The sequence below is a fragment of the Microtus oregoni genome, unplaced genomic scaffold, assembly GCF_018167655.1.
Source record: "Microtus oregoni isolate MIOR12 unplaced genomic scaffold, Mior012 000031F_ref0000149, whole genome shotgun sequence".
NCBI classification, from domain to species: Eukaryota; Metazoa; Chordata; class Mammalia; order Rodentia; family Cricetidae; genus Microtus; species Microtus oregoni.
Window position 1 is genome coordinate 19,676,587 of NW_024543090.1, and position 12,101 is coordinate 19,688,687.

Here is a 12,101-nt window from a genome sequence, read left to right on the forward strand (position 1 = left end):
GAGAAGTAGAATGGATATCGTTCTCGGGAATTATCTGAAGGCAATATAAAGTTTAACTTCACCGGCTCTTTTACCCGGTCTGTGATCCTAAGAATAAAGCCAAAACTGACACGCAAAATAGAACTCTTTCAAAAATAATTATCATACATAGGAAACAGATGGTAACGCAAAAACACATCATCTTTCATTGAGAGAGTAACATTCCTTCATCAGCAACAAATTCCCACGGAATCTTAGCTCCTATTTGTAAACAAGGGCTAGAGGCAGCGATGCTGGGGCACCAGGAGATAGGTAGTGATGCGCGGAGCCCGAAGCATTGGACTAAGGCTAGCTATGTGGACAGGTCTTCTGCCAGAATCCCCTACCATCCTCCAAGCCAAGAGAAGCCCTGTCCCAACTCTTCTGCTCCCAGTCTCCGTGCTGGAGGCGACCGCCCTCACTAACTTCAGGGCAGTCACCGGGGCATTCTTCAACCTCCTTCAACTCCCCACACAAGGCCAAGCACCCCGTACCCCACGGCGGCTCTTGTGCCCTCGGGGAAGACCGGCCTGGCTGGTGTCCCCACGGGGTGGCTTACCGAGCAGCGAACCGATGAAGATGATGACCTGCACGGTGATTGTGAACTGGCGGTACAGATGCGCTTCGCTCAGCTCCCCGAGGGCGCTGCGGTTGGCGCCAGCCTCAGCGCCCGACGTGTTGCGCGGGTGGCTGGTGTTAAGCGACACCCAGCTGTTGTTGTGCCCCATAGCGAAGCTAGGGGCTTGCGCTCGCCCGCCCGGCCTCGGAGCCCCGCGCACAGCCGCTCCTGCTCTGGGCGCTGTGGGACCGACGCGCGGGAGCCAAGCAGCGTCCTGCAGAGCCGGGCGGGCGGCTGGCCCCTCACGTCTGCTCATAGCCTAGCCAGCAGTCCGTCCGCGAGGAGGGGTGGGAGGGAGGCGCGGCCGCGCCCCATGCCTGCTCCCCCCCTGGGTCCGTCAGCAGCCACATGGAGGCGGCACGGTCACAGCGCATCGCTGGGCCCTCCTCCCGAGGGTGGGGAGGGCACCGCGGCCAAGCCCACCCTGCAGAGACATCGGTGGCTGCGGAGGACCCACGCACGCTCTGGTCCCCTGTCCCTACAGAGATGGGAGCACCTGGCTGATGCTATATCAAGGCTACTGGCTTCGAGGCTAGGGCGGTGAGAACCCCAAGAAATGCCCCCAGCCTAGTGACCGTAGCTGGGAGGGTGAGGGCTAGACCCCGTGGGCAGTCAAGACTTGGGTTGGAGGCCCTGAGGGTCCACAGCGGGGCCCCGCACACTCGGCCGGGCGCCAGGACACCGGGACGGTCAGCCTGGGTTGCGGGGCTGCGATCTCCCCGCCTCCCCAAGGCAACCTGAACCCCGGGAACCAGCTCTGCAGCCCCTTTGCCTCCGCACGCCGCCCCCACCCTTGGCCTCACGCCTAGGGTCGGTTCGTGGGTGGGACAGATTGTCGTGACCTAGCCGAGACCAGCGAGGACACGGGGTAGCGGATGCGGCTTGCTCGCTCACTCGGCCGCGAGACTCCCAGCGCGTGCCTGGGGCAGTCGGGGCCGCGCCGCGGGCAAGCGAGGTCACGTGACTCGCGACCCGCCCCCTCACGCTGCTAAAGGGACGGCGCCATTTTACCCCGGTGGAGCGTGACTTCGTCGCGGGGAGCGTGGGAGGCGCGCAGTTTCAGTGTCTGGCTTCTGGAGAACGCGCTCCCAGCTGCACTGCGTTCACGGCTGTGGTTACTGCCCCCAGCGGCATCAGAAGAGATGCCTGCCCGGCTCTTCTTAGTCACTTGCCACTGCCACCTGGGCAGGGAGCCCAGCCTCTGGGTCCTCAATCAAGCCGAAACCTGGGAAGAAAGGTGGAATAGGGGAACCCACTGATGGTTCCCTCGGCCCTGTCCTTGAGCTTCGCCTCTGCAATCGGCACTGCTAATGGATCCAACAATGAAGAGTTGGAGGCGGCTTCCTGCAGACTGATGCAAAAGCGCTGGGGAGTTGGGATAAAGGAGGCAAACAAGAACAAAGAGTAAAGTAGGAAGAGTGAAATGGGGGGGAAAGGAAAGATATGCCGGAGGGATCGAGGGAGGAAAAAAAATGGAAAAATGAGTCGGGCAATGGTAGTGCATGCCTGTAATCCCAGAGCATTGCAGGTGGAGTCAGGGGGATCAGGAATTTGCTGTATTGTAAATTATGTGAGACCTTTCACACACACACACACACACAAAATCAGCTAAGGTCACCTTGATTTCCAAATTTGAGGATTGCTTGCCTTAAGAAAATATTGAACCAAGGACAAGGCGGTATCAACTTTACAGTTACGTCTTAGGTGAATTTCCCACTGACTACAGTGACGAGTCAAGGGAGAGATTTATATGTGGTAGAGGAGCTTGGATATTACTTAAATACGCTGCCTTATACTCTCCGCGTACCGCACAGCAAACTCACAGATTGAGTGGCTTAAACAATGTATCTTGCCAGTAGCTCAGTCAGCCGCCGAGTCTGGAATATGGAGGCCCTTGGCAGCTGGTAGGAGATATGTGGGCTGTCACTTAGAACTCAGCTGCAACTGTCCCCTGAATTCTCCACGTGTGGCTGCTCACCTCCCTCACAGGCAGCTCAGTTCTTCAAGCGAGCATCCCAAGAGAGTAATAGCGAGAGGACACGGCAAAGGCTGCATTCATTTTTGTAACCTATCTCAGAATCTACGTGGCATCCGTGTCCACTGGAGCAGATTTGTGGACGCAGCCACAAAAGCACACTACATTTTAACAGGCAGCCCTCAGTCACTGGTAAGAAGAGCATGTGAGATAGGCAGGATATTAGAGTCATCAAATAAAAATGTTATGTCATAATAGTTTCCTGTTGAAAGTTTTTTCAAAAGTTCAGCGATTTGTCTGGAATTGGGCCCCAACAGGTCAAAGAGCACAGAGTTCCTGAGAGGAGCTGTCCTGGTTCGTTGGGGCTGCTGTGACAGAAGGCCCTATACTGAGCAGCTTAGACACAGCACAGTTTTGTTCCTGATAGTTCTCAACTGGGAGGTCTAAAACAGCACTAAAACTTATTTCCTTTTATCTCTTCACCTGTGTGCAGAAGAATTCTCAAGATTTGAATACTCTTGGCCATTTGTTAAAAAGCAGGAAGGGTCCTGTGTAGGAAGAAAAAAAAAAAAAGACGGAATAAGATTTTCAGATACGAGCAAAGTGGTGGGTAAGATGGAGTCCCTGTGTTTTCCTTTCCTTCCTCCTGCCCCTCACATCGCATCCCCATGCACTTATGTGGCTTTTCCTGAAGGGAGAGAGAAGAGAAAGCCTGCAGAGAAGAGAATCCCTATGGCTCCTGACGCCCCATCCTGGGACAGCAGTTCTGTATTTCTCAGTGGCTTCTCTTGTGCCTATATGAAAGATGTAGCCCATGCTTTGTTATGCAGACGTTACTGATGTTGACAGCATCTCCTTCTCTTCTTCTAGGCACACAGAAAGCAGTATCTCTCAGCTGCCCTTTCAAGTAAGCAGGGCCCTGTGACTGTGGTGACTAATGAAATGTTAGCAGAAATGACGAGGCATCCGTAGGCTGAAGCGGTCAAGTGTGATTTGTGATTATCGAGTCTCTCTTCTGTTCTGTCACAGCGATTGGGGTCAGGAGTCTTGTGTTGAATGGAGCTGCCTAAACCCAGGGGCAGTCGGTGTCTGTGAGTTCTCAGCCCTTGGAGTCATATCCACCCACGAGAAATTGTGTGTGAGCAAAGAATAAACATTTTTGTGCTAAGCTACAAATATCTTCACAGTTACTACTTTCCCCAGCGCAGCCCTGTCTATACTGGCAGATAGTCGTGGCAACAGGCCTGCATATTTAATAAGACAACATACGAACATACTTTATGTGACTAGGAGGTAGTAAGTGGGTTTTTTTTTTTTATATCTCTGTGTATATTGGTAGTGGCAATAGACCATTCTTGGGCTTTAGGAAATGAACGTGGTAACGGGTTATAGAGCCTCTGGGAACCTTTGAACTGAGCTATTGGGCTTTTCATGTCCCAAACCATGTCAGTCTCTGATAAACCTACCTTGTCTAAATGACTTTCTAGAGAGTATTTAACCTCAATATAGATGACAAACCGTTTCTCTTCTGGAAACCTAGACTGGATTTTTACACAGGCAAACCTATCAATGCTCCCAAGATTACAGAGTCCAATATAACCTGTGTGGCAGTGAGGGCAAAGGAGATAGAACATGATAGTGGTCTCTTAAACCTAGGTGTGAATGCCTCTGCCGTTTCCAGCCCTCCTCGCGTCTGGAAACAGCTGTGGGGATCTAGCAAGTCACTCTGTCCAGGGTAAACACAACAGAAGAGTTGTTTTCCAGAAGTACTTTAACCTTGAAGGAATCGTGGTGGAAACAGTACTTGTTTTTCTGGCTTTGCAGCCTTTGCATGGCTTTGGTCACCAGATGCTTCTGGCACACTTGAACGAAGCTCTTGAATCACTGGGTACTGTGAGGACTAAGGTAGCAGGGACGAGATACTCTCCTTCAGAAAAACATACAGATTAGATCAGGGGCTTTGGCATGAGAAACTTGTTTGCCCAAAAGACAACGTTGTGTAACAATCAATAAATATGCCTTTGTACGGCTGTTTATTGAGTCTACAGTCAATCTGCCAGTGGCTGCACCTCTCTGCTGCCACACTGTCCTAAAAGTGCATCTTGGAGTGACATCTTTCTTCAACTGACCCACACAGAACAGATCACCCTACGATCAACTCAGTGCCCTCCTCTATCAAAAAGACATAAGGGGGGGGGCGTCTTTTGGAGAGGCTATCTGGGGCTAGCATAATACCAAATTCATGAAAACCTCAGTGTCAGGCAGGTTGTGTAACAAGTCTTTCTCTGTCCCTCCAGTCAGCTCCAAATAATGACATGGAGACTTATTAATTATAGAAGCTTGGCCTATAGCTTAGGCTTGTCTCAACTAGCTCTTATAACTTAAATTAACCCATATTTTTAAATCTATATTCTGCCATAGTTTCCACTCTTCCATCTTACACCTCCCATTTCCTCTCTGTGCCTGGCAGAGTCTTCTCTGTCTCTAGAGTCCTACCTCACCTCTTCCTGTCTAGATATTGGCCAGTCAACTCTTTATTGAACCAATCAGAAGGTGCCACCGCAAAGACCCATAGGTCACAGTGTAAACAAATATTTTGCAACAATGTTGACCTGCACTATTAGATCATGGACTGTTGGTTGATGTTTAAAGAAAACAAATACTAAAGAGGGGAAAGTATCCCCTTCTAGCATTTTAAAGCAGTCTCTCTGTAGGTTCCAATGAATATACTTAGCAGACCCTGTATTTAAAGAAAAAAAAAAACACAGAAAGAATGAATCACTATTTTTTTCTTAATTGAGGAAAGGTGTTGACAAAGAGTCTTTAGTAATCAAGGCTGACCTTGAACTGACTTTGTAGCTGAGGATAAACTTGAACTTTGAACTTCTGATTCTCCTACTTCTACCTCTTGAGTGCTGGAATGAAGGACATGAGTCACTTATACCAGGCAAGTTCTATTTAAATTAGAAAAAAAAAAACAGCTTTTTGTAAAAAAAAAAAAAAATGCTTAATTTAGTCTATAAAATTTACAGAAGAAAAAAATGGATTTTAAAGATTTAACAACAAAATATGATTCATAAAAGAAAAAAGATAATTCAATTGTTCCAAAAGTAACAAGTATATTCTCTGGAAAACACTGTCAAGAGTATGAAAAGGTGAGCCAGCAATCACATATATGATGACAAAGGATGTGCTTCTAGAATATATAAACAGCTCTCTAAGCCAATTATAAGACAATTCAATATTTTAAATGCATCACGGGTCAGGCTGAAAAGAAGATATATGGATGAGAAAGCACCAGAAAGCATGATCAAAATCTTTAATCATGAGAAATGCAAATTAAGACCCAATGAGTGAGTTCAAAACCAGTTTGCTCCATGTAGTGAGCTCATGACAGACAGAGCTAAGGACATCATTCAGGATCCCACAGCACATAGGGCAGCTCCCTGCAACTCAGATTTTCTGGTCTTGAATGCCTGTAGCGCTGAGATTGAAGGCTCACATTTTGACCATGGGACATGCACTGAGGCAGCCTAAACTGTGGGTGGGAGTGGCCTGACTGGCTGCCCAGGAACTGCACTGCAGATGTTCCTCAGCAGAAAGAAATAGTGTTGGTCAGTTTCTGGGTGACATGCTTGTCGTAGAAACGCAGAGAGTCAAAGTTGCATAGGAAACACTGGCCTCTGAAATGGGAGTAAAGAAGGAGCAGCTGATGAGTGCTGTGGGATAGACCACTGTGCTAAGACTTTGTTGGGCTAGGGGCAGGGTTCAGTGTTAGAACACCCATTTATGCATCCCCTGCACTACAGTTAAACAAACAATGCATTTGACCTTCCTATACACTGTGAGAGAGAAATATTTTTATTACTTCAGGCTCATGAAGGTAATGCAACTTGATAAACATCACAAGTAAAAGAATTGGGTCAGGTCTAATACCAGCTCCACAGAAAACTGAGACAGGAGGATTACTCGTTGGACAGATGACATTTTGTATTTGTTCTAATCCATGAACTGTACAACACTGAACCCTAAAACAAACAATGAATGTTAGTATCAATGTGGTATCTATGAAAATAAAACACAGCTCTCATCTTAAATGGAATAAGAGATAGTTTATTCTGAAGCCATTCTGAGTGATCATGGCCCAGGAAAACAGATATAAGTTGTATGCTCCAACTGGAAGCAGTTTCCTTAAGTTTTATAGTTGTATTGAACAAAGGAAGTCATAAATCAAGACAAGCTTAAAATGCATTGGTGGGTCCATCAGAGAGGTGTAGCTGGAATTTTCTCTGGGCTACTAACCAGCTCCCAAAGAAAGACATGGAGACTTATTATTAATTATGAATACTTGGCTTTAACTTAGGCTTGTTCCACTACCTCTTTAACTTAATTTAACCTGTTTCTATTCATCTGTATTTTGCTTTAGGGTTTTTTACTGATAGGGTCTGTGAGTCGTCCCGTAAAAGACCACCATTCACGTAAGCAATCAGCAAGAGCATTTATTTACTATGCCAACATATGCAGGGAGATCACCTGTGTAAAATGGCGATGGCCTTGAAAGGAGCATGTAGGCTCCTTCTAAGCACAGTTAAGGGGAGTTAGTGAGATCATCTTAAACATAATTGGTTAAACAAGCATCAGTTACATTAGTATACTTTTAATTGGCTGAGGTTTTATCTTTGGGAATATTTGCTCAAGCCTGGGCAAATCTGGACGTGACCCAGAAGTGGAGGCTCTAGGACTTGTCCTTGAGATATCATGGTTCTGACTGCTGGCCTTGTTCATGTTCTCTCCCTTGGCCCTTAATGTAGTTGGTTAATAAATGGCCCTTTGTTGGGAGAGACACCTATCTGTCCCTCTTAAAGAACTGAAACCTAGAGCAGTGGTGGCGCACACCTTTAATCCCATCACTCGGGAGGCAGAGGCAGATGGATCTCTGTAAGTTTGAGGCCAGCCTGGTCTACAAGAGCTAATTCTGGGACAGGTTCCAAAGCTACAGAGAAACGTTGTCTCTAAATAAACCAAAACAAACAAACAAAAACAAAAAACCCCTCCAACCCCCCCCCAAAAAAACCCTGAAGCCTAAATTCAGTTGTAAAAGTGGGTTTAACCCCTTCATTTACCTTTCTTTCATTCTGTATGTCCTATTTTCTTGCTTCCTCTGTGTCTGACTGATTGGTCCCAGGTATCTCCCTAGTCTCTCTTTTTCATTCTCCCTTCCTCTGAGCCTAAATTCTTCCTCCTACTTCCTCTCCCTGCCTATACCTCCTCCCTCACCATTGACCATTCAGCCTTTATTAGACTAATCAGGTGCCTTAAGCTGGCAAGGTAAAACAGCAACACATCTTTACATAACTGCAAATACAACACATCTTTACATAGTTAAATAAATACTCCGCAACATAAACAAATGCAACTCATCTTTGCATAGTTAAACAAATATTCCTCAACAGAGAGGTTATTAGAGCAAGATAGGGGAAGTTTTTCTATGGGCATCAGATGCTATCTGATGACATTCTTAGCTTTTGGGTTGGTTGTCTGCTAAATTAAGAGATACAAAAATTTTTTAATCTATTAGTCACAAGTGCTAGTTCTAACTCAAAGGTGGGTAAGGAACCACTTTTCAGGGAGCTAAAGCTATCCCCAGATTAGATACTTAGCCTCTGGATTTGTAACATCCAGACCTCCACACGTCTGCAGTTTGAAGCAGTCAATCAGTCTCTGCAGACATAGCTTCTTTCCAGGAGTTCTGTTCACAACAGCCACACTCATTGACAAGAATAACAAATGTAAGCCGGGCGGTGGTGGCGCACGCCTTTAATCCCAGCACTCGGGAGGCAGAGGCAGGCGGATCTCTGTGAGTTAGAGACCAGCCTGGTCTACGGAGCTAGTTCCAGGACAGGCTCCAAAGCCACAGAGAAACCCTGTCTCGAAAAACCAATATATATATATATATATATATATATATATATATATATATATATATATATATATATATAATAACAAATGTAATTGAGGAAAGCTCTGGAGGAGCGAGGGTAAACGGGAGCCCTCTGCAGTATCAGCCTCAATCTCCATAAACCTTCAAAGAAGCAGAACAAATAAGGATGCTTTTTTTCAAAACAGTAAATAAGGCACTGGTGTACATCTGTCACTGTGTTTCAAGTTTGAAGACCACCGATACAAGTTCCTGTCAAGATCAAGGAACGGAACTCTAGGAACTAACAGCGATACAGTGTTTCCACTTTGGAATACCGCTTGAGAATTTCTGGTTTCTTACTTTGAAATTTTGACATTAAACTAATTTCAAGCTTGCATAAAGGTTGCAAGAATCATTCAAAGAACTCACGTGATCCTTCCCTTAAATTCTCCAGTGGTCAACACTGGACAATACACTTATCATTCTCTCCCTATTTATATTTTTTAATTACTTTGGAACAAATTGCCGGTTTAACTTTCTATTATCCATTAATGTTACAGTGAAATTTTCTTGATAAGCAGGACATAGCTACATGTCTACATCATCACAGACATCACATTGTTCTGTGAGTCCCCTCTGAATGGAAACATCACCCTCAGACTCAGGAGCCCCGAGAAATAAACTAAAGGTCACTGATTCTCATGCCCCTCCCCAGTGATAGAAAAAAAAAAGAGTAAACAACTTCCGGGGAGGAGACTGACCTGTGGGACTCCAGAGAGGGGAGATTTTAGGACTGTGGAGTCTGGAACTGCCTACAAGGTGAGCAGGCCACTCATGTAGTAACTTCTAGAGTCTTCGCTCTTGCTTGGGAGGGCTTTAGAGTCATCCCTGGTCCTTGTAAGTAACCTCTCACCCATATTCCCATTAGTAGCACCAATAAAAACTCCTTGGTTCACCAAGTTAGACATTGGTGCATTCATTACTTTGGGGTGAAGTGTGTGGTGTGTGTGTGTGTGTGTGTGTTGTGTTGTGTATTGTGTCACCCCAGGAAAAGACTGTCACACAACACCAAAGTACAATTATTAAAGTCAGGAAACGAACACTGATGTAATACTTCCATCTTATCCACACTCTTACAATTTTTGTTGATTGTTTTGATTACGTCCTTCACAGATCTGACATCCAATGTAGATTCCAATCTTAGACAAATGGCAAGTTTTAAATATAAACTGGGTGTTGAATTCTTTTTTCAATTGTTGTTTGGATCTGGAGAGACAGCTCAGTGGTTCTTAGCGCTTACTCTTCTTTCAGGGGACCCAGGTTCAGTTCCCAGCACCCAGGTTCAGTTCCCAGGGCGCACATGCCAGCTACTCCTGTGTCTCCAGTTCCAGGGGATCTGACCCTTAGGAGCACTAAGATTCACAAGTCAAAAACTTGAAAAAATTTAAATCTTTAAAAAAATGTTATATCATTCTAAGCCTGGTGCTCAGTGGCTAAGCTATAGGCTTAGCATCCTTAGGGTCCTGGATACAATTTCCAGCAAATTCCTTCACCTCAAAAGAAATTGTTACATTTTTAGAATTCAATTTTTAAAATCTTAAAGTTACACTTATTTATTTATTAGGATGGGGCACATATGGAGGTCTGAGGACATGTGGGAGTCAATTCTCTCCTTCCACCATATGGATCTGGGAGTTGGAATTTCAAGCTTGGCAGGAAGTGCTTTTCCCTATTAAGCCATCTTGCCAGCCAGAAAGTGTTACATTTAAGGGTAAAAGGATCACCTTATATTTTGGCTTCAAAGGGTCTTTACTGTTACACATATATGTGTTGTTAGAGAAAAAATATGATATCTGATATTTAAAACATTTCTAGAAGAAGCAAAAAGTAAACAATATTGGTGAGACATTTGAAGTTGATGGACTTGGGTGTCAAATACACAGGGTTATTATAATATATTCTCTGCTTTTGTGTTGGAAATTTTTCATAATGAGTTTTTCTTTTTTAATGGGAAAAGACCTGTTGGAAAATGGAAGAATTTTAGAGACTGGTGTGATGTGACCATACTTGTGATATAGGTACTTTACTTTGGCTGCAATAGGAAGAGCTGCTCAGCATGGGACAAGGATGAAGACCGGCTGAGCGGAGAGCCCTGGAGAGGTGGGAGAGATGGGATGCAGCCTAGGGGAAACTGAGGAAATGATGACGACTTGGATGTGAGAGCTGGAATCCAGATCTTCACTGTTCTTAAGTGCTGCCGTGGACCCAGCCAGTGGTCACTGGACATGAAACAAGTCTCCAAAGCAGGGAGAAGATTGTTTCTTGTTGGGTTTTTGTTTTGTTTTGTTTCTCGAGACAGGATTTACTCTGTAGCTTTGGAGCCTGTCCTAAAACTAGCTCTTGTAGACCAAGCTGGCCTCGAACTCACAGAGATCCACCTGACTCTGCCTCCCATGTGCTGGGATTAAAGCCACTGCCAGATGGTTCTTAAGAGGCCTTTGTGTTATGTGGTCTGAACAGAAGGAATAAATAACAGTGAGATGCCTAAGTAATCATTACTAAATGGACAACATAGTTGCAGACAAGATGGACAGAGACATGTCACCTAAACCTAACTTGAGGTGCTGATGCATTTTTTTCTGAATCAAGCTGCAGCATATAGACAACAAAGCAATTGCAATGTCTGAATAGATTATATGCTTGAAAAAAAATATGGTCAGATAGTAATGGTGGCATGGTCTCATGATCCTAGCATTGGGAAGGATGAAGTAGGAAGACTACAAGAGTAATACCAACTCAAAATACACGTTTCCACATAAGGCCACATATACACACCTGCATGTAAGGTAAGATGCAACACAAAGAAAGTTCAAACTTAAATGAACTGTCCAGGTTACATTAAATTTACACTAACTGGTTGGATGATTCTTTTCGTGGGAGTGTAGCTCATTAAAATGCACAATTTGTCAGTTGATAAGGCAAACAGAGAATTTCAGAGGAGCCAGAGCGCATGCATGGGATATTAAATTAATGGCTCAAGAGATGACTGAAGGGTACTAATGTGGAAGAAGGATTTATGATTTTTACTCCCAGTAGTCTCATTCTGGGAAGTCGGGTAAGGTACGTGACTTAAGAACTAATCTGTCAAAAAAAAAAAAAAAACTAATCTGTCATTTAAAAACTTCCCCTTACAAGCGCCTATTTATACTGCTACAGGTTTGTTTTGTGAAAACTAGTGTCTTCGTCACGCCAACCTAAGTGATTGGTTCTCCCACGTGTCCCTGCAATTCCCGATTCAATTCCATCCCTGAGGATTAGGGTAAAGCGTTCCAGACCCCTGTTCTACTAGAAGTCTTCTAGCCTTGGGAATTTGGGGCGAAGTCCCGCCCATTGCCTTCTCCGCTTCTCCTGCTCTAGGCTCCGCCCCAGCCCTCCCCACCCGCGCAGAGCCACGCCCCTGGGCCGGCCTTCGGCCGAGGCTCCGCCCCAGACTGGTCTCCCGTTCAGGGGGGGGGGTTCCTGCCTTCAAAGCGCCGCCCCGGCGCAGAGCCACGCCCCTAGCTCGGCCA

The 12,101-nt window shown here is 45.5% G+C and overlaps 1 protein-coding gene across 1 annotated transcript in view; it reads right to left on the reverse strand.

Moving 5' to 3' along the window:
- Positions 1–1,391, reverse strand: part of Gpr176 (G protein-coupled receptor 176) — a 100,435-nt gene extending 99,044 nt beyond the window's left edge. Inside the window, exon 1 of the mRNA XM_041679284.1 lies at positions 578–1,391. Within this exon, the coding sequence (XP_041535218.1) occupies positions 578–893 (316 nt within the window). The 5' untranslated portion in view covers positions 894–1,391. The remainder of the gene's footprint in view (positions 1–577) is intronic.
- Positions 1,392–12,101: the final 10,710 nt, after the last annotated feature.